The sequence below is a fragment of the Staurois parvus genome, unplaced genomic scaffold (assembly GCF_062004578.1).
Source record: "Staurois parvus isolate SC_StPar_1 unplaced genomic scaffold, SC_StPar_1.0 ptg000137l, whole genome shotgun sequence".
Classification (NCBI taxonomy): domain Eukaryota; kingdom Metazoa; phylum Chordata; class Amphibia; order Anura; family Ranidae; genus Staurois; species Staurois parvus.
In genome coordinates this window covers 6,035,860-6,060,310 of record NW_028317933.1, presented here as the reverse complement: position 1 = coordinate 6,060,310, position 24,451 = coordinate 6,035,860, and the positions used below count along the sequence as shown (strand labels likewise).

The following is a 24,451-nucleotide window of genomic DNA, read 5'->3' as shown; positions in this document are numbered from 1 at the left end:
TTCTACAGGGCTCATCCATGGGCTAACCTTCTGTTCAATGCCAGCGGATCCGCGATTGCTCTGAATAGCTAGCAGCTTGTGTTGTGAATGGCAGCACCCATTACTCACAATGGAAATAAGTTACTATCTAGAACTCTGCCTGTATAAGATCAATGACCGCTCCGCCAGCACTGGGAGGCAAGTCAACCCATTGAAGTGGCTGTTTCTGCACTGAGCCCCACAGTGTCTGCATGGACACTCTGCTCATTGCCCTCAGGGTGGTGATTGTTATTCTGTTGTTGTAAATAAGAAGCACCTTCATTAGCAAAGCAAGTCACCAGCTACTAATCTGACTGTAAATGATCAATCCACCATCCAATTTGAACAGAGTCAGCCTATGGATGCAGCCGCTATGTCTGCAGACTCAGCACTCAGCCCTATAGAGTATGTCTGCTCTATATCTGCCTGGTGTCTGAGCTCCACAAGAAAGACAACCAGCAACATCCACCATGAAGTGCAGATCTGATTAAAAGAGCATCGCTCTGCAAAGACTAAGCAACTAAGATCATACTAGAAATTCAGCTTTACTGATCTACGGAGAGAATTTATTGGACACAGAAATAGTAGCTGACAAAGCGATGACTTAAAATTTTTTGCAACTTTTTGCATATTAATCCAGTCTCCAATTGCGTGGTCCATATGCTGTTTACATCCTTTGATGCTCTGTAGGAGGAGTCTGTATAGGACTGATCATTAGTCAGCGCGATCCATCCAATCACCACCTTCCAGAGAAGGGAACTGCCTTCCTTTACAAAATGATTCAAGAGCGCTGGATGAGGTCGACATACATCACATACACACAGGCAAGGCAGCTGTAATCGTATGCATGCATTAACAAGAAGTGGGGAGCTCAATGCCTAAACTTGCAAAGGAGACGTGAAGCTGAAAATCCTAAAGAAGTCATGATACTTCTAAATGGATGCAGAGAACATAGAATGGTTGCATTATTAAGTACTAATATTCTGTCTTTTTCTCCTTTTCTCTTCAGTGATTATCACAATCATATAAGATACCACTAATATATCTTAAAAAAAAAAAAAGCCAAAAAAAAAAAACCTAAAAAAAAAAAAAAACTAAATCTCCAATACCATCAATCACAGTGCCATTCCCCTGGTAGCAAAGTGGTACTACAGCATCCTCATTCATATGTAATATTAGTCCTTTGATCAATCTATTGAAATAGATCGATTCACAGTACCAGAATATTATAAACATGTAATTCCATGGTGTTCAGCTTGTCCAACACCATTGGCTTTACAATTCCTGCAACAAAACACAGAACCTGACAGAGGAAAAAACAAAGAAAAAAAAAAGTTCTGCCTTCATATGACATATTAGTACTTGCAGGTATTTTATACTTACCTGAGAAGCTTTGCTATGTGCTTTACTCGGCAAACTCGGTGCAAGATGGAAAAACCGAAAGCTCTGACGGCTGAGATTGCCAAGTATGGCACACAAAGCTTCTTAGGCTCACATACAAAGCCCGTGTACATACCCTAACCAAATATAAAATATGCATAGCACACCATCACATCTCTGTATCGAAGAGCAAGGGAAGGAAAACCAAATCTTTATTTACAAAGCGTTAGTCCAAGCAGGTTTCCAACTAGAAAGTTTTGTATTAAATCAGTCTGTGAATACTAAACGGTTATATTATTCTGACATTATATAAATAAGTGTCTGTACCAATAAACATACAGTGAACAGGACGGGAGGGGGTGGGAAAGCGCTAAGGGGGGGGCAAGTGTCACTGGGAGGAGGGGGAAAACTTGAAAACCTGAATTATGATATATACAATGAGGGAAAGGTGACTTCTATTGGCCAGAATCTGCATCAAGGCAATAAGGTCCCTTTATTTTCTATGTAGTGCCAAGACGGCCATTATGTCTTCCTGCCTCCCAGCAGGGATAAACACAAGACACTTCAGTGCCATTTGAACCCCTTTAAAAGGAGGCTGGAGATACTTTAGTCCTCTGGATTACCAGCATCTTGTATTTTGCAGGTGTTCAATTCGTTTCTAAAAAAAATAAATAAAAATAAATAAATATACACATCTTAAGTGTACAGGGCAAAATAAATACAGTACTGTACATCAGAAATATATATGCACACTTCCCCATGTTTGATCCCTTTAAAAGACCCTGCTAGCACAGAAAAAAATAACTGTTAATGCAGGGTGGATAAAAATCAATGATTTTAAAAAAAAAAAAAAAAAAAAAAAAAAAAAGGATTATTTTTATTTAAATCAGATTTTTTTTAAATAAAATGCTTTTTGAGGAAAATATATTACCATCCAAAGGTTATTCCATCATGAAATAAAGATTAGTTTTTTAATTATGTAGAATAAGGCTGTATATGTTTATTTTTTTTGGTAAATAAATTCCATGAATCCATTCACAATGTCATGCTCTTCCAGAGGTTTTTGTAAGATTATTGGGCAGTTTCTCTGCCTACAAGATATTATCACAGATGATTGGTTTACTTTTGCAGTTCTCAAAACTGAATTTGACTCAGCGGAGATCACATGCCTCTTCTTCACAGCAAAAATGTTATAACATGAACAGAGTTAAGAAAAAGACCTTAATCCTAACTTCTACAAACCTATGAATACAGAATCAACCCCTTCAGTGCTAAGTTTCAAGAAGTTCAGTGAATAGAATAGAAACAATATTTTTCTGATTGTTTGGAGTGGAATAGATCTGCACAAGAAGAAAGTGAAACTAAGTGTGAGGAGGAAGGGGCTGACAGTCTAAGTTTCTGAAAATATATAGATTTTGTTTAGCCAAATTAGTTAACAAACATGGATGTTTAAGCAAATCACATATGCTGGAATGTTATTGTTTCAGATGAATAAATCTATTTAAATTGTTATTATTAAGGTAATGATTATTTTTCCCCTTCCTAAGTACAACAGAAAAGTTGTCCAAATATGAATGATTAACCTATTAAACTGGGGATAAAAAAACTAATATGAAAAGTTGTTATTCTAAAAATCTTCATCTACTTGTATATTAAAGTTATACCAGCAAGAATTAGTCTTTATGTAGAAAACTAGGATTTAAATCAAGCCTTACTGACTAGTGATTTAAATCGTGATTTAAATCAAATCCACCCTGTGTTAATGTGCCAGAAATGCTGTCCATTCACAAAAATACTGTGTGTTGTCAGCCCATAACAGGGCTTACAAGCCAAGTGATCATTGACAACCCTGCCCAGTTATCTATTGCTAAACTACACATACCCATCCACTCTCCCATCTCCACAATAGATACTAATCATTCTGTAGTCCCAAAAACTAGGGTGAGGGAATAGGACTCCTACATAAAACATGGGCAGAGTGGACAGGACAGCTCTGAATTTGTGACATGATCAACAGGTATCATTTTGCACTTGAATAGAAACAAAAAACAATTTAATTGTTCTATGTAATGAACCAAAATGTGTATGTAAATGTGAACTACTTATTTGCTACATTAGCCCAGGTTCACATATGTGCGGTATATCGCATGTGATTTGCACAGGAACCGCGCCACATTCCTGTACAGATCACATGCATTTTGTATGGCTCGAATCGCACCGCAACTGCACCAAAAAGGTGCAGGACCCGCACTGGAATCAGATTGCATGGGTATCACACCTATGTAATCCGATTCTGCACATCACATCGTGTTTTGTGGACCGCTTTTGAGGCTTTGTTAACTTAACATACAAATGCACAGCAGTTCGCATGAACGGGGTGTGATTCTGATGCGGTGCGGAAATTGCACAGAAAACGCCGCAAATTCCGCACCAAATCAGTGTGAACCAGGGCTCAAAGTTAAACAAACATTCTTTTCTTTAGTCAGATAAGGGCCAGTTCACACAGCACAGTGGTTTGGTGTCAGGTAGCTGTCTGTTCTGGCTTCAGTGAGATGGCAGTAGGGGGCAGTGTGTTATACATTTAAGAGCATCACACAGCTCCTTTTCTTTTTTTAAACTTTATTTGAAGTTCACAAAATTGACACTTCATTCGTGTCACTGTACATGCACTGTTGTAGTTACGTTTGATCCTATCCAGCGCACTGTGATAAAATGCACCATGTCTGCATCTTAATCACAGCTCACTACACTGCACCTCCGGGGTGTGCTGCTGTGTGAATGAGGCACATAGCAACAACCGTTTTCTGTGTGTCCTAGCAGTGATCTGTATTCTTCCTATGTGGTGAAACACAGGTCACAGCATGTGTGAACAGTGCCTAAATGAAATGCTGATGGATTTTTTTTCACATTGCTTTGTTGGGAAAATAGAGAAAAAAAAATTACAGAGTTCAATCATATAATTACACAGATACAAGTGACTCATTCATCTCCTCCTCTATTCAGTAAATGCCCTAAAAAAACTGTCAAAGACACAGGAGTTTATTTACCGTATTTTTCGCTCCACAAGACGCACTCCCCCCCAAAAAAAAATGTCAGTGCGACTTATGGAGCAAATATAGAGCGGCCGGTCCGGTATTTCCGCCGCAGACACCGTGTCAGAATACCGGGCCGGCCGCTCAGCTCTTCCCTGAAGCAGGACCTTACCTTATTCTTCCCGCGCCGGAATCTTTAGTGTGGGAACCCCGCTGTGACAGCCGGATGCTCACTGAGCATGCGAGAGAAGCGCTGCACTTTGTGAATGGCCCAGCGTCTTCTGGGACCTGTCATGTGTCCCAGAAGACGCTGGGCCATTCACAAAGCGCAGCGATTCTCGTGCATGCACAATGAGCACCTGACTGTCACAGCGGGGTTCCCACACTAAAGGGAAGACACCTCCGCAGAAATGGGATCGGGTACGTGTCAAATTCATGTACCCGCTCCCCCTCCCTCCCAAAGGTCCACAGTCTCTGGTCACCCCCTGTGCTGTGTCCGCAGTCTCTGGTCACCCCCTGTACTGTGTCCGCAGTCTCTGGTCACCCCCTGTACTGTGTCCGCAGTCTCTGGTCACCCCCTGTACTGTATCCGCAGTCTCTGGTCACCTCCTGTACTGTGTCCGCAGTCTCTGGTCATCCCCTGTACTGTGTACCCCCTGTACTGTGTCCGCAGTCTCTGGTCACCCCCTGTGCTGTGTCCGCAGTCTCTGGTCACCCCCTGTGCTGTGTCCGCAGTCTCTGGTCACCCCCTGTGCTGTGTCCGCAGTCTCTGGTCACCCCCTGTACTGTGTCCGCAGTCTCTGGTCACCCCCTGTACTGTGTCCGCAGTCTCTGGTCACCCCCTGTACTGTATCCGCAGTCTCTGGTCACCTCCTGTACTGTGTCCGCAGTCTCTGGTCATCCCCTGTACTGTGTACCCCCTGTACTGTGTCCGCAGTCTCTGGTCACCCCCTGTGCTGTGTCCGCAGTCTCTGGTCACCCCCTGTGCTGTGTCCGCAGTCTCTGGTCACCCCCTGTGCTGTGTCCGCAGTCTCTGGTCACCCCCTGTGCTGTGTCCGCAGTCTCTGGTCATCCCCTGTGCTGTGTCCGCAGTCTCTGGTCATCCCCTGTGCTGTGTCCGCAGTCTCTGGTCATCCCCTGTGCTGTGTCCGCAGTCTCTGGTCATCCCCTGTGCTGTGTCCGCAGTCTCTGGTCATCCCCTGTGCTGTGTCCGCAGTCTCTGGTCATCCCCTGTGCTGTGTCCGCAGTCTCTGGTCATCCCCTGTACTGTCCGCAGTCTCTGGTCATCTCCTGTACTGTGTCCGCAGTCTCTGGTCATCCCCTGTACTGTCCGCAGTCTCTGGTCATCCCCTGTACTGTGTCCGCAGTCTCTGGTCATCCCCTGTACTGTGTCCGCAGTCTCTGGTCATCCCCTGTACTGTGTCCGCAGTCTCTGGTCATCCCCTGTACTGTGTCCGCAGTCTCTGGTCATCCCCTGTACTGTGTCCGCAGTCTCTGGTCATCCCCTGTACTGTGTCCGCAGTCTCTGGTCATCCCCTGTACTGTGTCCGCAGTCTCTGGTCATCCCCTGTACTGTGTCCGCAGTCTCTGGTCATCCCCTGTACTGTGTCCGCAGTCTCTGGTCATCCCCTGTGCTGTGTCCGCAGTCTCTGGTCATCCCCTGTGCTGTGTCCGCAGTCTCTGGTCATCTCCTGTGCTGTGTCTGCAGTCTCTGGTCACCCCCTGTACTGTGTCCGCAGTCTCTGGTCATCTCCTGTACTGTGTCCGCAGTCTCTGGTCATCTCCTGTACTGTCCGCAGTCTCTGGTCATCTCCTGTACTGTGTCCGCAGTCTCTGGTCATCTCCTGTACTGTGTCCGCAGTCTCTGGTCATCCCCTGTACTGTGTCCGCAGTCTCTGGTCATCCCCTGTACTATGTCCGCAGTCTCTGGTCATCTCCTGTACTGTCCGCAGTCTCTGGTCATCCCCTGTACTGTGTCCGCAGTCTCTGGTCATCCCCTGTACTGTGTCCGCAGTCTCTGGTCATCCCCTGTACTGTGTCCGCAGTCTCTGGTCATCCCCTGTACTGTGTCCGCAGTCTCTGGTCATCCCCTGTACTGTGTCCGCAGTCTCTGGTCATCTCCTGTACTGTGTCCGCAGTCTCTGGTCATCTCCTGTACTGTGTCCTTAGTCTCTGGTCATCTCCTGTGCTATGTCTGCAGTCTCTGGTCATCCCCTGTACTATGTCCGCAGTCTCTGGTCATCTCCTGTACTGTGTCCGCAGTCTCTGTTCATCCCCTGTACTGTGTCCGCAGTCTCTGGTCATCTCCTGTACTATGTCCGCAGTCTCTGGTCATCCCCTGTACTGTGTCCGCAGTCTCTGTTCATCCCCTGTACTGTGTCCGCAGTCTCTGGTCATCTCCTGTACTATGTCCGCAGTCTCTGGTCATCCCCTGTACTGTGTCCGCAGTCTCTGGTCATCCCCTGTACTGTGTCCGCAGTCTCTGGTCATCCCCTGTACTGTGTCCGCAGTCTCTGGTCATCTCCTGTACTGTGTCCGCAGTCTCTGGTCATCCCCTGTACTGTGTCCGCAATCTCAGGTCATCTCCTGTATTGTGTCCGTAGTCTCGGGTCATCTCCTGTACTGTGTCTGCAGTCCATTGGTTCAGAATATTTTTCTTCTTGTTTTTCTCCTCTAAAACCTAGGTGCGTTCTATGGTCAGGTGCGTCTTATGGAGCGAAAAATATGGTACTAATGAAATAGAGACTGTTCAATGATAATTGTTGATAAAGGTGAAAGTGTATTTTGAATATCCAATAAAGTGCAAGGGAATTTTTATTAGAAGAAAAAAAGAAAGTCTTGCACATGACTGGATTACTGGCGTGAATACAACTTCCCCCTATTTACGAAGTAACTGGGGACTAACACAAATGAAAATCTCTCTACAATTGCCTAAACATACAAATTAAGTTTACCACTGAAGCCCATGTAGTATAATATGAGCTAGAAAGAGCAAGAATGTGCAAATCAGCAAAATCTAGTTCAGACAAGTCTACAGTATAGTACAATTAGTAAAGATAATTTTAGAGTAATAACATTTCTTACCAAGCGGTATAACTGATGGAAGTTCTGGCGCGGAACCAGTGCTGCATTCATGCGACCTCTGTTCCCAGGATTCCCCATTTTCAGATACCTTAGATAATGAATCCTGTACTGTATTCTGGTTTTCAACTGTGTCACCATAGTTGCAATGCGTGTCATCGCTGCCCTCTTCAACTGCGCTCTGTTTGGTTTCCTCTAGCCGATCTGAAAACCAGCCCCGGATTTCATCTGGGGACATGCTAGTCTGACCACACAGACCATTAATGTCACTTTCACAAAGTGTTTGATGTTCACCATAATAGTCCAAGAGAGGCTGCAGAGACACTGGCTTAGTTTCTGAATAGGTTTTTTTGTAGCCCTCATACCATCTTAAATTACCAATTTTAAAAGAGTACCTGGCATCCCCAAACCAACGCACAATTTCTGGCCGTGGCAGTCCTGTCTGCTCTACCAGGTAATCATACTGTTCTTGGGATGGCCACTGCGTCTTCACAAACAACTGTCTTAAATGATCTCGTTGCTGGGCAGTCTTTTTAACAGATCTAGATTTCTGAGGTGTACAGGGCCTACTACTGCCATCGCTGTGATTACTGTTATCATCCCTAAAGCAGTCTGTGTTGTTACCGGTATCTGTCACCCGAAGAGCCTTTAAATTAATCTTTATTGGATTTACTTTTCGCTCCAAGACTGGAGATCTAGGAGCCTTCACTTCAGCAATTTTGACCTCTGAGTTCTCCCCTGGAAAAACTTCGTGCTTTTCATGCCAAGCCTTTTCTCGCTTGAGTTCTTCAGCGACCCTTTTGCGTTTCTCTGAGAACCAACTGTCAATTTCACGCCTTGTCATTTTGGTCTCACTTCGCAACCTGGTCACTTCATCATCTGAAGGGATGTTATTTTTTGCAAAGCTACTTTCCAGAGCCCTCAGCTGCTGTGGAGCCCTTTCCTTGTATCTTGTGGTCGTGAAGTCTGGAGCTTGATGCCATGACTGCCTCCTAGGCGTATGTGATGGTGTATGCGATGGTGTATGTGATGGTGTATGTGAAGGTGTGTGCAATGGCGTATGTGAGGATGTATGGCTGCTTGCTGGAAGTGCAAAATCAGTATCATGCTCTTTTCCCACAGAAAACACCAAATCTGACTGGAGATCAGTTAGTTGCTCGTTGGGATCTGAGAAGAGGGTTGTTGGTTTGTTGCGGTAGTGATACCGTTTATCACTAAACCATTTCCTAACCTCCCTCGTTGCAAGGCCAGTAATTCTGGTCAGCCTTGCAACTTCTCCATGGGAAGGAAACTGACTTTTGCAAAAGCTGGTTTTAAGGGCGCTCAGCTGCTGTCTTGACTTTTTCATTCGAATACTCTCATAATTTGATGGAGGGGAATTGCCAGCTGTTGTAAAAGACTCTCTACCAAATTCATTTGAATGACTCGTTGAAAGTGGTGCTACTCCTAAAGACAAAGAAGAAACAGCTCCTTGAATTCCATTGGTAATAATAGGCTGAGTCACTATGACGCCACCAGTCCCTTGAGGTTGACTGACAATCTGACTAGGAAGGGTTGCTTGGATAAGATGCTGAACGTTATTTGCATTTGTAACAAGAGGGGCATTCAAAACAGTTATAGTAGGCTGTGGCATGGGTTGGGGTATGGACTGAATTATAGTATTAAACATCTTCTTTCTAGAGTCCTCGATCTCCTCTGGTGACCAGCTGATTCCCTGTTTAAGTCTTTGTGCAGTAAACCATATTTTAATTTGCTCTTCAGGGTATTTTGTCACAACTGTCAGATAGCAAAGTTCAGCCTTTGTGGGATAGGGGAATTTATTGAAAGAATTTTTCAAAAAACAATTGGAATCCATGGACGAATTATATGTTGGAATGCTACTTAACGGAATCATTACTTTTGGGAGAGACTTTTCATTGGGAAGCTGGTGACCTTGGGACTTTTGTGCAGACTGCTTGGGCAGCACTGGCGTTAGAATAGTTGCAGGAATCTTTGGCTGTATTACAGAATGAGGAGCGTTTATAGATACCAACTGGGTGACCCCAGTTTGTAGGACAGGTACTGTTCCTATTATGGGGCCATTTACTATTGAAGAATTTACAATGTTGTTGGCTACTTTGCTTATCAATGCTGTTCCACTCCTCGTGACTGGGCGACCTCTTCTCTCAGGCTCCTCACCTATGCCATTATCCTTTATGGTGATAATTTTCTTTGTCTCCAGCTTATTTTTCAAATTCTTCATTATAGGGGTTTTAGTAATAGCTACTTCCGAGTAGTCATCAAGTTCGTCACCATGGCGTACAGGTTCATCATGGTCAATGCCATGGCCACCACCACTCTGCTCCACAACAGTGTAGCTCTCGTGCTTGGCCACAGCCCAGGAGAGATCCTGATCTCCAGAATGAGAATCTGTATTGTGAGCTTCTAGTTCCTTAGGATCTTTCACTAAGAAGCTACATGCAATGCAAACATAGGAGGGATCGTCTCTAAAGTCAAGGTGTTTCGTATTCATGTGTTCCACAAAAGGGCTCGTTTCCTGAGAACCAAAATTACAATATTTACAAAAAAAACTCAGACCGTCTACGTTTTCATGTCCATTAGAGAGCAGGTCATGACCATCACCCATAAGATCTGCAGCTGGTAGTATATCTTGGTGCTCCTCTGAAGAACTTTGGTCCTTTTCTTCTTCTTCTTCTTCTGCAATGTCTGTACCACCATCCAGGGCTAGAACCTTGAGGGGTATCATACAAGGTGTGGTAGACTTCCGTTTGCTTGCCATGATTTCTGTTTTTCTTCTTCCCACAAAAGGAAGGAAGTGGTGAGTGTTAGTCTTAATTCAGAATGACCTCCGATGAGGCATTACTCTTTTAGCATGTTGATCTACAAGTCTCTAGCTTGATTTGGCACAGATCTAAAGGAAAAAAATAAAATCAGATTACTTTATGAACAAAAATGGTTGTTCAGGGGGTCAAAAATACAACAAAGCCTTTAACGGTCAGTGAAGTATGAATCATTAAAAACACAATAATTGAACTATAATAAAAATGAAGTGGCAGAACATAAAAAGAAAATGGAACTTAAGCCAAAACTTCTTAGGACACCATATGCAAAGGTTAAAGTTTAACTCTCTCACCTCCTCGCATTAAAAATAAATAAATTGCGTAAAGCTTCATTTTCTCCCTGGCTCCAGAGCTGTCCCAGACATTTTCAGTCCAGCACTGGAGGTCCTCTTCAGGGCAGGCCATCAGTCATGACATTCTGGCCAGTTCCTGTGAGCCCAGCCTGCAGTCATCACACAAGCTGAGCTTACACTACTCCAGGAGTAAGAGGAGCTCACACATCACTTCCTGCATTAAAAGTGGTCACTGGGAAAGAAAGCAAGGTAAAATCTGTTCAACAGAAAGCAGTATAATCCTCCCCAAGGTTCAAACCTTTCCCCAAGCATATGAGCTGTAAATCTACTTAAAAGAATACACATGTAATGTGTAGCACTTAAAACAACCTTCAAACTGAGTGTAGTTTTAGATTTACAAGGTAGTAGCTCAGAAAAAATATTTGCTTTAAAAGCTATGGGCTACCATGGACTGCCATCTTATCTAGCAAATAAAGGTACTTGTCATAAGTGATTATTCCCATGCATTCTATGCATGAAGATAAAAATCTTCTTTACTGCAGGATTCTCCGAGGCCCCCTTATACTTACGGGGGGGCTTGCCAAAGGAGGCAGAGCTAGGAGTGCCATGGGGACCCCAGAAGAGGAGAATCAAGACTGTTTGCAAAACCATTGCACAAGGCAAGTATGACTTTTGTTTTTTTTTATTAACCACCTCCTGTCCGGCTGTTGTATATAAACGGCCGGACGGTGGCACTGCAGGGTCGGGTGGCCGTCTATAAATGGCCTCCCCGCACCCTGCTTGTGCGCGCTCCCTGGGAGCGTGCAGCACCGCAATCCGGTGCCCGCTGTGTCCTCCGGACACAGTGAAACACCGATCGGACGGGACCTCTGTACGAGGTCCCGATCATGTGATCACTGATTGGCCAATCAGTGATCACATGCAAAGTAGTAAGCAAGATGTCACTTGTGACATCATTGCTTACTACGTGTGAAATCTGTGAATGATCACAGAGGTCACATGGTACAAGGCTATTCACAAAAGCCTTGTACCATGTGACAAGCTGTGACCAATCACAGCTCACTCAGTACTACTCAATGAGTGCAGGAATGCACACAGAGAGAAAGAGAAATGATTGCTTTTACATCCTATATGGGTGTAAAAGCAATCAGTGTAAAAAAAAAAAAAAAAATCTTCATCACCCCCCACTAGTACAGTGCCACCATGGTGACACTGTACTGCTAGGGTGACAGTATGTAAAAAATTAAAATAAAAAAATTAAAATAAAAATGTAAAAAAAAATGTTTAAAAATTATAATTTTTGCTTATAAACTAATTTGGATTTTTTTTTTTTACTAAAAAGATAATGGAATAAATTCCGAAATGATGAAATATTTATTTGCAAAATTTTATTAAAAAAACACTTTTTTTTCAAAATTTTTGGACATTTCATTTACATAGCAAAAAAAATACAAATCCCAGTGGTGAATAAATACCACCAAAATAAAGCTTTATCTGTCTCAAAAAAATGGCAAAAAATTCATTTGGGTACAGTGTTGCATGACTACGCAATTGTCATTCAAAGTGTGATAGCGCTAAAAGTTGAAAATTACCCTGGACAGGAAGGGGGTAAAAGTGTCTGGTCTGGAAGTGGTTAAAACACCATGAAGGTTTAATGCCACTTTAAATTATCCCACTGCACCCAATCCCTTTTGGGTGTAGGAAGAGGCTTCAAAACCTACAAAAAATAGACATATGTTAAAAACATATTGTGAAAATAAGAACGGTTTTCACCAATGTACAAGGGGATCCGGGGCTAACATATTTACTTATGCAGGAAAAACATTCAGGCAGTGGAAGTAGTGAATATGGGTTGAATAATTAAATACTTCTGGGCTTAACACCAAACTGAATGATCTTCACTCTAATCACAGCCTTTTTCCATAGGGAAACAGACTCGCCAAAGAACAAGGTCTAAAGTTCAACTGCAACAGGGCAGTGAGACGAATGCCTAACAAAGCTTGCATGAAGTGAATTGTTTTTCAGTTCCAGCTAATAGACATGTCACAATTGACAGTCTTGGGAAACTCATAACTATAGGCCCCGATCCTTGGTACACCATTAAAAAACTATTAATCAGAACTAGCTACATATACAAAAAAGAAAAAAAAATGTGGGGCTAAGAGGACATCACCACACTCTGGCAATGAGTAGGTACATCCAAAGATGGTTTTATTCCCGATTTTTGGATTTGAAAAATCATGTACACCCTTTGTTGACAGGCAAACATTTCATCTTTATTAGAATAGTGCCTAAAGATAAAAGGTTCAATTTCAGAAATAACCAAAAAGATGAAACATACAATGTATCACAAAAAGTTGTACTAAATACATCACTTAGGGACTTTCAGTGTTAGTGTATCTGACCAGATAAAGTAAGCAGTATAGGAACATATTCCAAACAGTATGGGGCAACAGATGTGAATCATATAAAAGGTTATCAATAGTAATAATGAATGTCCAACTGAGCTGTACAGGAAGCATTAAGCCGGCCATAGTCTGTTCGAATGTCAGCAAGGACTGGCTGAGATTCGAACCATGTATGGGCAAGGCTAAATGTAGCCAAGAACACAAGGGCGCAAGCAATCACAGCATCAAAACATGGCGTTCAAAGTCTCGTTGACGATGGGAACCAAGGATCTCAGACACAATGAAATGTGGTCATGCTGCACTGGAGCAGAGTTGTGAATTTCTTGTTAACCATGGTCCAGTGGACTTGAGATTTCATCTCAGATATAGAAATAAGTTGACAGTAAAGTCTTCACTATAACTTGCTTTGCAGCAGTGAGGACATGAATCATGAGGGTGGATTGATAATTGGGCTTTTGACTGAGGAGGGCTATGCATGGATTTAGCAGGGGCACCGGACAAGTATATGTAGGATGCAGTACACTTTCTGCCAAAAATGTTGCACCACTGGACAGGTCCGCCAGTTATGAATAAAAAGAGAAGAATCCAGGGTGACAAATGCTAATCTAGTGGGAACCAAGTACAACCCAAGCAGCACTTCATAATCAGTTTTAACAGCAGACACATTGCAGGAGCATGATTTCATGGTTGTCCAGATGTGGTCCAAATGGTCATGGCCTAAAGTTAATTGCAATCAAGTTCCCATTTGCAGACATAATTCAAAGGATTCAATATTTGTTTAGAGTAATATATAGGTATGCCAACAGTATTGCTGAATGTGGTTCTTTTTTACACTTAAATTCAAAAAGGTGTGAGTTTGGTTACCCCCATCAAGGCATGCAGTAGACAGAACGTAATGCTTGACCTGTTCATATCAAAACAACTCAGAGTACGGAAAGTGGTGTGGATTCAGCAGGTATGCAAAGGATTTGAATCCTCTCAGAGTTAGCAAGGAGTGAACTTGGGCGCCGCTTGAAGCAATCCAGAAGATTAAAAACTGGGGGAGAACGGTGGATTTTGTAGTTACAAGTGGGAGAGGAATTCACTTGACTGTCCCAGAAATGCAGTGGAGTGCAGAGTGATGGGGTTTAAGAGGCCTTTCCTATCTTGAGGGTGTAGCCACAGTAGCTCATGGATGGAATCATAAGCTTTAAGCTCAACCCACAATGGGTCTCCAGACTTGCATGATATTTAGTCCATTGAGCAATCTGTGCAGCATGTTAGTATTTTGAGAAACATGGGGAAAAAAAAAAAAAAAAAAAACACACACACCTTTGTTTGGCCTGGTCTGATACATGACATGTATCTCGTTTGTGCTGGAAACCGTGCTGGACTGACTCGATCAGTCTCTAGTTGTGGGTGGGTGATTACGTAGGCGAGCAGGAAGAAATCACGTCCCATAGTTTATGTTTGATAGTGGTGGTGAGCCCTAAGAGTTCCCTTCACTGGGACTAAGGGGACAAGCCCAACCCCTGAAAAACCACCCCACACCGTAATCCCCCCTCCACCAAACTTTACACAATGCAGTCACGCAAGTACCGTTCTCCTGGCAGCCGCCAAACCCAGACAGGTGTCATTGCCCGGGACTCCCACGCGCAAGTGACATCATCGCGGCTCTGCCAGACCTTCCTAACCCGGAAGGAAGATGGGGTGAACATGGAAGCCCCGGGGAGCTGTGACAGCACTGCGCTGGAGGGCATTGTTTCAAGCCAAGTCCTTCATAATGTGCTAGTATGCAAAACATACTAGCACATCATGCCTTTACCTTGCAGGGTTTTTTTTTTTGGATGTGGTCCATTACCGCTTTAACACACCTATCATCTAGCCATCACCGTAGAGAAAAAGTGGATACAAAGATGCTACAAGAAATCAAGAGCCCCGAGATGCAAAAAAATAAATAAATATATATCTATATCTATATCTATATCTCTATCTATATCTATATCTATATCTATATATATCACAATGTGGTCTCTAGCACTCTAAACACATAAGTTTCCTTATTCATAGTACCAATCAAGAAAACTGTCCCAATGTTCATTTGTATATAATCTGCAAAAGACCAAGCTTTCTTTTACATATCCCAGTCACCAAAACGGGAAGAGCCTGACATTGTGCCAAGTAACACCAGAGCAGTGTGTCCTGCCATCTGCAGAATTTGCCTGGTTCAGTCAGTGGAAAAATACTGTGCAGAAAGAGAAGTCCGAGCATTTACTTTTCCAGTGCATATAGATAGCATTAAACTGAGCGGAATGGAGTTACATCACCCGCAGAATACACTGGCAATCACAGGTAGGCAACTTACAGTAAACAATCCTGTGCTTACGTCGAGTCCTACGTTCAGCATATTCAATAAAAAAAATAAAAAAAAACACCTATCATATATATATATATATATATATATATATATATATATATATATATATATATATATATATATATATATTTCCCCCCCTTCCTCCTATGACTTGAACATGATACTAGATCAGAATACAGATACACAGTCTAACTATCCACAGACAACAGTTGTCTTATTTGTTGATCCTGCCAGTAGATCTGTACATTTTTCACTTCCTTCAGTATAGCACCAATGTCATGCTCACTTGGCAGTGAAATCACTGCATTGTCGTTATCCTGGGGGCAAGGTATTTTTAGAAGGGTATGTCATTTTAATTGGACTTTAAATAATTCTGGGGAAACAATTTTAACTTTCCCATGAAGTGGGGCTATGCCTGCATTATATGGGTTAAACTTTTGTTTCTGTCTAGGGTTCCTATAGCTTATATATACTTACCTAATCCACTGATCCTCCGAACACAAGACCAGTCTCTGCCACTCCTGCCCCAGCATGCTAGCGGTCTTGTGAATGGGCTGTTACCAATTCTGACTGGTGCCCTGCATTAAGTAATAGACAAACAAATTGAAGCCCAAGTCCAGCTAAACGATTACAGAAAAAGGGTTTAAACCACACAAAGCTGACCATTGTTGGCACCCCTACCAGTGTAATAAGTTTTTTTTACCAGCCCTGTAATAGTCACTTGTGCTGCACGATTTGAGAAGTCCAAGGAAAATAACCAATCACTGGCAAGATCAAAAAGGTAATAAAATGAGGTTAAAGGGGACTGTAAAAACAAAGATTGACCTGTTTATGCCACTGACACACTGCATCATGTAATTTTTTTTTATTTTGAGCATATTTACACTTTAAAACAGAACTAAACTCTATACCTGTGGCCATGGAGGTGATTGGAACACCTGAATCCAATGATTTTGGAAGGATGTCCCAATACTTTTGAGATATATATATATATATATATATATATATATAAAATTTCCATTCATGTGAACTTACAGCTTATTTGATTCCACTCCTAGTTTCTCAGGACAGGAGTGATGTATCAAGGGCTTCCCAGCTATCCCCTAGGAAGATTACAATACCCGTGCCTTCCAGGGAAGTCTCCTTTGTAAACTGTGCATTCTTAAGGGATCTATGGGGGGAATAAAAAGCCTTTTCCCACACAGAGATCGCATGGGTTCTCGGGATATGGTCTGAGTAAGGTCCGTTTTAAAGCCCAGTGGAAGTTACTTTTTTTTCCCCTCTTAAACGTGCTATGCAGTCAGGTTGCATAAGAATATGGAATTGATTTTTTTTTTTTTTTTTTTTTTAACACTGTAGGATGCTGCCCTGTGCTTGCAGCACACAGAAAAGGTAGACCACTGCTCTCACATGGAGTGCAGACATTAGGCTTCCAGTTGTCCAGCATGTCCCCATGCACAGTAATCCAATTAACAAGGTTCATGTTCCCTGCAACAGCATTTCTGATTGCTGTACAGTTCCGGATACATGTCGAATCATTGCTCTCTATGTATAAGCAGCTCTTCAGTGTGCTATCAACATAAGGCAGCTTCCTACAGTGATCAGTACAAACACAGTAAAGAAAAAAAACGCCATATTTATTAAGCAAATCAAAACAAAAACAAGAAGCGCACCAACCTTGCGCATTACCTCAGTAACCAAAGTTTATTATAAAATAATACAAACAGCGAATAAAATCAAGCATATAGGTCCTCAAAGGGACCTGAAAGATAAAAGATTTTTGTTTCGATTTGCAGTATTGGTCGGGCTTCCCCAGCCTTATTTGGAGCTGCACTCTACATGCATTGGTGGTCGATCTTTCCAGGTCTGGTTCCAGCTATTCGCCACCCGCCTGAGTCCTTGAGCGCAGGATATTTCACTTATGATCTGTAATATTTATTAAGCAGCCAGACAGCATTTCTCTCAATGCTTTTATTGCCCAAATACATCTTTAAAAGGTAAAGTACAGTTTTTGCAGATAATAGCATACGCAGTCAAGGGGGAACCTTGGAACTGGAGTGAGCATGCAAACTCCAGGAAAGCTGGTCAGGGTTGGGTTCCCCCAAATAATGCAAGTTCTCATTTATTTAAAGTCCAAGTTCACCTTTTCCAGAAAATAGCATATGCAGTCAAGGGGCCCCAGAACACATTAAAAATCTGTGTAGCTTTGTAAAATTATCAATACTTTTGTTTTATTTGTGAGCTATTTTACTACCCTGTCTAAAAAAAAAAAAAAAAAAAAGTCTTAGCTAGCAATCTCCACATCCTGACTTGTTGCTGGGACATGAAAACTGCTGGATGCTCACTCTCAGCTTTGCATATGGAGGAACCGAACCATGACCAACCTTTCCTACAAGTTGCATACTCTCATCCCAATCCCTCCACTAAAATATCTAGCAACTCTTATCCATTTTAGGCCTCTTCTGATTTTGCCTCCTGCACTGTCACTTCATGACATCTGCTGATAATGAAGACTTCCAGCAGCTGTGCCAACACACCCTAAGCAAGTAGAGTCCACAGTGAGCACTATTCCATATGTCAGTGAAATGGTGAAGCCAACGCCGGAGAAAGTGCAAATAGACCAGAAGTGGCTCGAACATAAGAAAGCCCATCAGCTGCACTTAAAGTGGAGCTCCACCCAAAAGTGGACATTCTGCTTTAAGGCTTCATCCCCCCGCTCCCCGTTAAGGACTAGCACCTTTGGGGAGTAGATACCCGATTTTGACAGGTATCCGCTCCCACTGCAATCACCTAGGCGATCAGAAGTTGTCCCCCCCCCTCCCTCCCGTCTGCTGGGACACGGGTCACGTCCCAAAAGACTATAGGACCATTCAGAAAGCACAACGCTACTCACGTATGCGCAGTGGGCACCCAGCTATGAAGCTGAAAGCTGTCACAGCCGGGTGCCCATACTGGAGATGCTGGCGGCAGGGAGAGAGGATGGCAGGTGAAACCGGCTGCATTGAGGACACCGCGGGATCAAGGGCCAGGTGAGTGCCTGTTTTTTTAAAAGTCAGCAACTACAGTTTCTGTAGCTGCTGAATAATTTTTTTATGTTGTGACTGGACAACCACTTCAAGTTACATTAATGGGTGGAAAAGATGAACTGTATGTCAGGGGTCTCCATACTTACTGAACAAAGGGCCAGTTTACTGGCCTTCAGACTTTAGGGGGGCCAGACTGTGGCCATTGTGAGATAAAATTATCCTGATGTTAGTGGGCGTAAACAATGCATCATCGGCTGCCAGCGGGAGAAATGGCGCCCCATGGTTATGTCAATAGCAGGAATTCTGCCCCATTGCTGGTGTCAATGGGAGGGATAGTGTCTTGCATCAGGGGGAGGAAAAGTGCCCCAAGGGCCAGATAAATGCAAGCAAGGGAGTTGCAGTTTGGAGACCACTGACGTATTATGGGGAGGGGAAAAACATCAATGTAGCAAGTGTTTAGGGCACACAATGCTTTCGCAAACTACTGAAAATTTCTGAATACATGTGTATCTGCAATACTCAACCTAGACTGCTGTGAGCTCTGACCAAGCTGTTTTTAGTAGCAGGAGTCCTGCAAAATCCACCAAGAGGGAACACCGCAGAGCCTGCTTCCCCTCTCAACAGCAGGGGACCACAGCAAATTATTTTAAATATATCAGCCTCACCAGATTTACCTCTGACTAAAACCAATTAAAACATAAAGGATCTGCCATCATTACTCGCCAGGAAAATTTCAGTGCTGTAAAAGGAAAAGCTGCAGCAAGTGCATCTTTCTAGGCTTGGATTAAAACATTTTTAAAAATTCTATTTTTGGGGGAATGCCTGCAAGTTGAACCTCAATTCCAGACATGCTTTTGCATAGTTACATTGGTCCAGCTTGTATTTTCCCCAATGAATACAAGGGGTTCTCTGACTGGATGAGGTGGAGATTGTGATGTCATCACCCTCCTCTTCACCTCATCCAGAGAACTCTTAGTATTCATTTAGAAAAATGCAAGGTGTTCTGTAAATAGGGCCCATTTCGAGTGAGCGATCCCGTTTCTAAGCAGCAGGGCAGCTGTTCGCCATGGGATCCTGTAGACAGCAAGAATCTCTGTAGCAGCCATGATTACTGTGATTCTAAGCTTCCACAGTGATCATATAAGCAGGCAATATTTATGGAGGTATTCTGAAAAGCAACAAATGTTTACTACACTATGTATGCTTTACTATTGTATACAGAAAAAGAAAACATTAAAGTGGAAGTAAACTATCAATAGTATTTTGAATCCTTACACAGCTAGCATTAGTAAATAAGATAGGAATATTATAAGGTATACTTATTGGTTTAAAGGGTAAGTTCACCTTTGGGAACACATTACATGTTTCACCCGTTTTTAGGGTGAAACATGGAACATGTTCCCATAGCTGCAGCGGCACCAACCACCCCCACTTCCCCACGGGGGGAAGTCTCCCCGCGGCACCCACCCCAACAGATAATACGGGGGAGAAGTCTCCCCGCGGCACCCACCCTAACAGATAATACGGGGGAGAAGTCTCCCCGCGGCACCCACCCTAACAGATAATACGGGGGAGAAGTCTCCCTGCGGCACCCACCCTAACAGATAATACGGGGGAGAAGTCTCCCCGCAGCACCCACCCCAACAGATAATACGGGGGAGAAGTCTCCCCGCAGCACCCACCCTAACAGATAATACGGGGGAGAAGTCTCCCCGCAGCACCCACCCTAACAGATAATACGGGGGAGAAGTCTCCCTGCGGCACCCACCCTAACAGATAATACGGGGGAGAAGTCTCCCCGCAGCACCCACCCTAACAGATAATACAGGGGAGAAGTCTCCCCGCAGCACCCACCCTAACAGATAATACAGGGGAGAAGTCTCCCCGCAGCACCCACCCTAACAGATAATACAGGGGAGAAGTCTCCCCGCAGCACCCACCCTAACAGATAATACGGGGGAGAAGTCTCCCCGCAGCACCCACCCTAACAGATAATACGGGGGAGAAGTCTCCCTGCGGCACCCACCCTAACAGATAATACAGGGGAGAAGTCTCCCCGCGGCACCCACCCTAACAGATAATACGGGGGAGAAGTCTCCCCGCAGCACCCACCCTAACAGATAATGCAGGGGAGAAGTCTCCCCGCAGCACCCACCCTAACAGATAATACAGGGGAGAAGTCTCCCCGCAGCACCCACCCTAACAGATAATACAGGGGAGAAGTCTCCCCGCGGCACCCACCCTAACAGATAATACGGGGGAGAAGTCTCCCCGCAGCACCCACCCTAACAGATAATACAGGGGAGAAGTCTCCCCGCAGCACCCACCCTAACAGATAATACAGGGGAGAAGTCTCCCCGCGGCACCCACCCTAACAGATAATACAGGGGAGAAGTCTCCCCGTACTGTCAGATTTGAAACCAGTGCAGTTGTGCGGAGCTCTACCCACATGGCCGCATCATTCATTCACAGACTGCATGGGCACATTTTCTTTTAATCTGGAAAAGGGGAGGAGGGGTATTCTCAGGTAAGCGCACCCTCCTTCCTGCATGCCTTAGCCAAGGGCAGATGGATAACAGGAAGTAAACGTTACATGAATCATCTGCCCTAACTCAAGATGGCCACAGCCAGAAATGCTAGGTGGGTTGTTTTCTCAACAGAAAAAGGCATGGAGACATGGAGGATTGGGTGAGTTTGTCTTTGAAAATGAATGCTGAATTAAATAGTGTTTTCATCTTGTGATGCTCAGATAAAGTTAAGTTCTGCTTTAAATATAAAATTTTTTTTTTTTTTTTGTTAAATTAAAAGTGATTAAAAAAAAAAACAAAAGTGTATACCTTGCACCTTGTTGTCAGCTCACTTTGAGATGTAAGGCCCTTTATCCACAGGTGTCCTCTGTTCTATCCTGTAGTGAATCCTGGACTGCACCCCCCCCCCCCAGTGCTGGATCAGAACAGGAAGGGATATCACATGTGACATCTGTGTCCAATACAATTTTTCCTTCATCTTTTGATGGAGAGAAAAAAAAAAAACTCATGTAAAAGCTACGTGTCCGCTATATCCAACCATATCTGGTCATATCAGTAAAGGCAGACCTGGATGTAAAATTATGTTCCGACGAACCTGAATGGGAACATAAAGGTGGACACATGTTCGCTTACATCCAGCCACCCATAAGGGTACACTGAGGTCTGTTTCTGATTCATGTAATCACATTAAAAAAAAAAAAAAAAAGACAGATGGCACACCGATAAAATGGTTTTAATCTTTGAGTCATTCAACTGGCTACATACTTATTTCATGTCAATTACCAATGAAGCGCTGAAATCAGAGAAAGCCAGGCAAACTAACCATTTCAGCAAGACGATGGTAGCCTACATATTTAATATTTGCGAATTCCCTTTTAAGTCTGAAAAATATTTAGCAGAAGGGGAAAAGATAAAAAAAATCTAGATAGCCACTAGGTAATAACTGCCAACTAGATTGTAAGCTCGAAAGAACAGGGCCCCTCAATCTCCTCATGTTTTGCATTGTATTGGTATTGTTCTGTCACATGTTCTGTCCCCCTTTGTAATGTACAGCGCTGAGCGAACTATTGGCGCTTTATAAATACTGTATATTAATAATAACACTGTAAATTAAACACATTCCGCTCTCTAGCTCCCTCATCACCTCCTGCCAGGCTCAAACCCAAGATTTCACCAAAGCCTCTCCCCATCTTCGAAACTCCCTACTTCTACCTGTATGGCTTTCCTATTCTGTCTGCCGTTTGGAGATCCCTAGTCTCTTCAAGGAAGCCTATCCAGCCTCTTCCAAACAACTGAATGTGTACCTCCTCGAACCCCGCATCTCTCACAGCAACTACCCTATTGCATCACATTCCCCTCTCAGAATGCAAGCTCTCATGGACAGGGCCCTCAAACCCTCTTGTCTTGAACTCTACTGTCTCCCTTCATTTTTTTTTTTTAAATCATATAAATCACTTATAGCACTGTACATTTTTAAAAGCAAACATGTACATAAAAAAAAAAAAAAAATCATCAAGCAAGAATTACAGTACTTGCTTGATGATTAACAGTACAGACTACAGTACTTCGCAAGACACAGGGAAAGCTCAGGCCACCTAACAGACTTTTAATGGACCATCAAAACACACTATGGACAAGCTGCTATTTTATTTAAATCCATCCAAACAAGGTACTATGCTTTGAAGCCCTCTTGAGACCACATGTTACAGAGATGCAGATAATCCCATGTATGCAGCATGTCCTGACCTAAACGGTTTCTATACTCATGGGGTTAGGAGTGCAGGTTGTGTTTTTCCATCCTTGGCCTGCAACTCACACAGTATAAAAAATGACAATGCGCATGATCAGACTGCAGCAGGAGGCCAGCAAGTACTGAAGCGTGTATAACATCTGACCCACAATCAGCCTGGCAGGCAAAAGAAAAGAGTGAAGCGGAACAGATTGGGGGCTGGCGGCCATCGAGCGTTCATGCACTTGGAGGCCCAGTTTGCATGCATCACAGACAGAGGGAATCACAAGTGCACTGCTGCAGCACTAAGATTTCCAGCTAATATGGGGCAACTACATACTGTAAAAAAAAAAAGTACTGCTAACCCAGCAAACAACCTTGTTCAGCAAGACCTCCATTCATCAAAACAAGAACTCAAACTTCACTTTAAAACCTTTAGTGCCGATTACTTAAACAAGACAAAGCGTAAAGCTCTCCAATTAGCAAAGCCCTAGCTTACAGTCACACACCCAGCTGCTGGACACATGCCACTATGAAAGCTAGCAGCAAAGTACACAGGACATCGGTTTCCACAATACAAACTGCCAAGAAAGAAAACTTAAAAGCCAGATGTTATGGCTGCACACAGAACCTTCTATTACAACATTGCCATTAACTCACACCAGGGCTTATTATTTTCTATAGAGATCCTAATCTAGAACTCCATTTTTCCCGTCATTTTAAAAAATCTTTATTGGGCCAGCTCAATGCAAATGAATGCTTAGATCCATCTCTAGCCGGCGTTACAGATTGGTTCAGCCGCTGTGGAGAATGCACAAGGCATTCTCTGATTGGCTGAGGTGCAGGAGGAGACGTAGCTCGCTTGCATATTGACATTAGCCAATTAGAGTATGCCCTATACTCACTGGTAAAAAAAATACAAGTCTGTTCCTAAATGCCGGAGATGCCATAGGACCGAATGTTTCTTTGCAGAAGAGAAAAATGCAGGATGGCAGCACAGCTCACTGTATGCAGCACAAGCTACTGCAGTGTATTACAGCCTCCAGCACAACCAGACTGCAGGAAGAATTCATCTGAACCAATAAAACATTCTAAAATGAAAGGAAAAAAGGGAGCTCTGGATTAACCACTTGCTGTCTGCAGAATATACTGTATATATAATTAACATTTTTAATCACAATGAGGGTTAAACTACTCAACAGGGAAAGCTGTAAAAACATGGCAGGGGTTCTAGCTTTTCCCTACTCTAACCAAATAGGGAGGGTGGGCCACCTATCTTTTCTCAAGTGTGCCACAATGGCCTAGGAGTGGCATACAGTCACCGCTGTCTGCCACACTGGGAACTGCAGACTAATGCAGGCCCATACATGGTTCGAATGCCAAACGATTTGTCGTCTGAAAATCAAAAACGTTGTTCGCTCGGTAAACCAATGGTGTCATCAATGATTTTGAAAATCGGCCAACCAAGTCATGAAGTTCACCCCATAGAACAGTTGAAACTTCTGTTCCTTCCAGGTCACGGCTCAAGCGCATATTCTTTTAGAAAAAAGTATCGTACGATTTGACCATCAAGTTGAAATCGGTCTTTTTTCACACATTTTCCAACATGCCCGATCATCGAAAAGGGGAGGAACCACAAAAACTGGCCGGTGCCATTGATCCACTAACAGCGAAAATCGTCCGATTATTCTTCGGTCCGATTTTCGGAAGAAAAATCGGTCGAATTTCGACCCATGTTTGGCAGGCCTAACCAAGGGAGC

The 24,451-nt window shown here is 43.4% G+C and overlaps 1 protein-coding gene across 1 annotated transcript in view; it reads right to left on the bottom strand.

The window, feature by feature from the left end:
• Positions 1 to 1,593: 1,593 nt before the first annotated feature.
• ZHX3 (zinc fingers and homeoboxes 3) overlaps positions 1,594 to 24,451 on the bottom strand; it is a 39,269-nt gene continuing 16,411 nt past the window's right edge. The window contains exons 2-3 of the mRNA XM_089673299.1: positions 7,515 to 10,422; positions 1,594 to 2,056 (exon numbers count right to left, since the gene is read on the bottom strand). Coding sequence (XP_089529425.1) covers positions 2,046 to 2,056; positions 7,515 to 10,290 — 2,787 coding nt within the window. The 5' untranslated portion in view covers positions 10,291 to 10,422 and the 3' untranslated portion in view covers positions 1,594 to 2,045. The remainder of the gene's footprint in view (positions 2,057 to 7,514; positions 10,423 to 24,451) is intronic.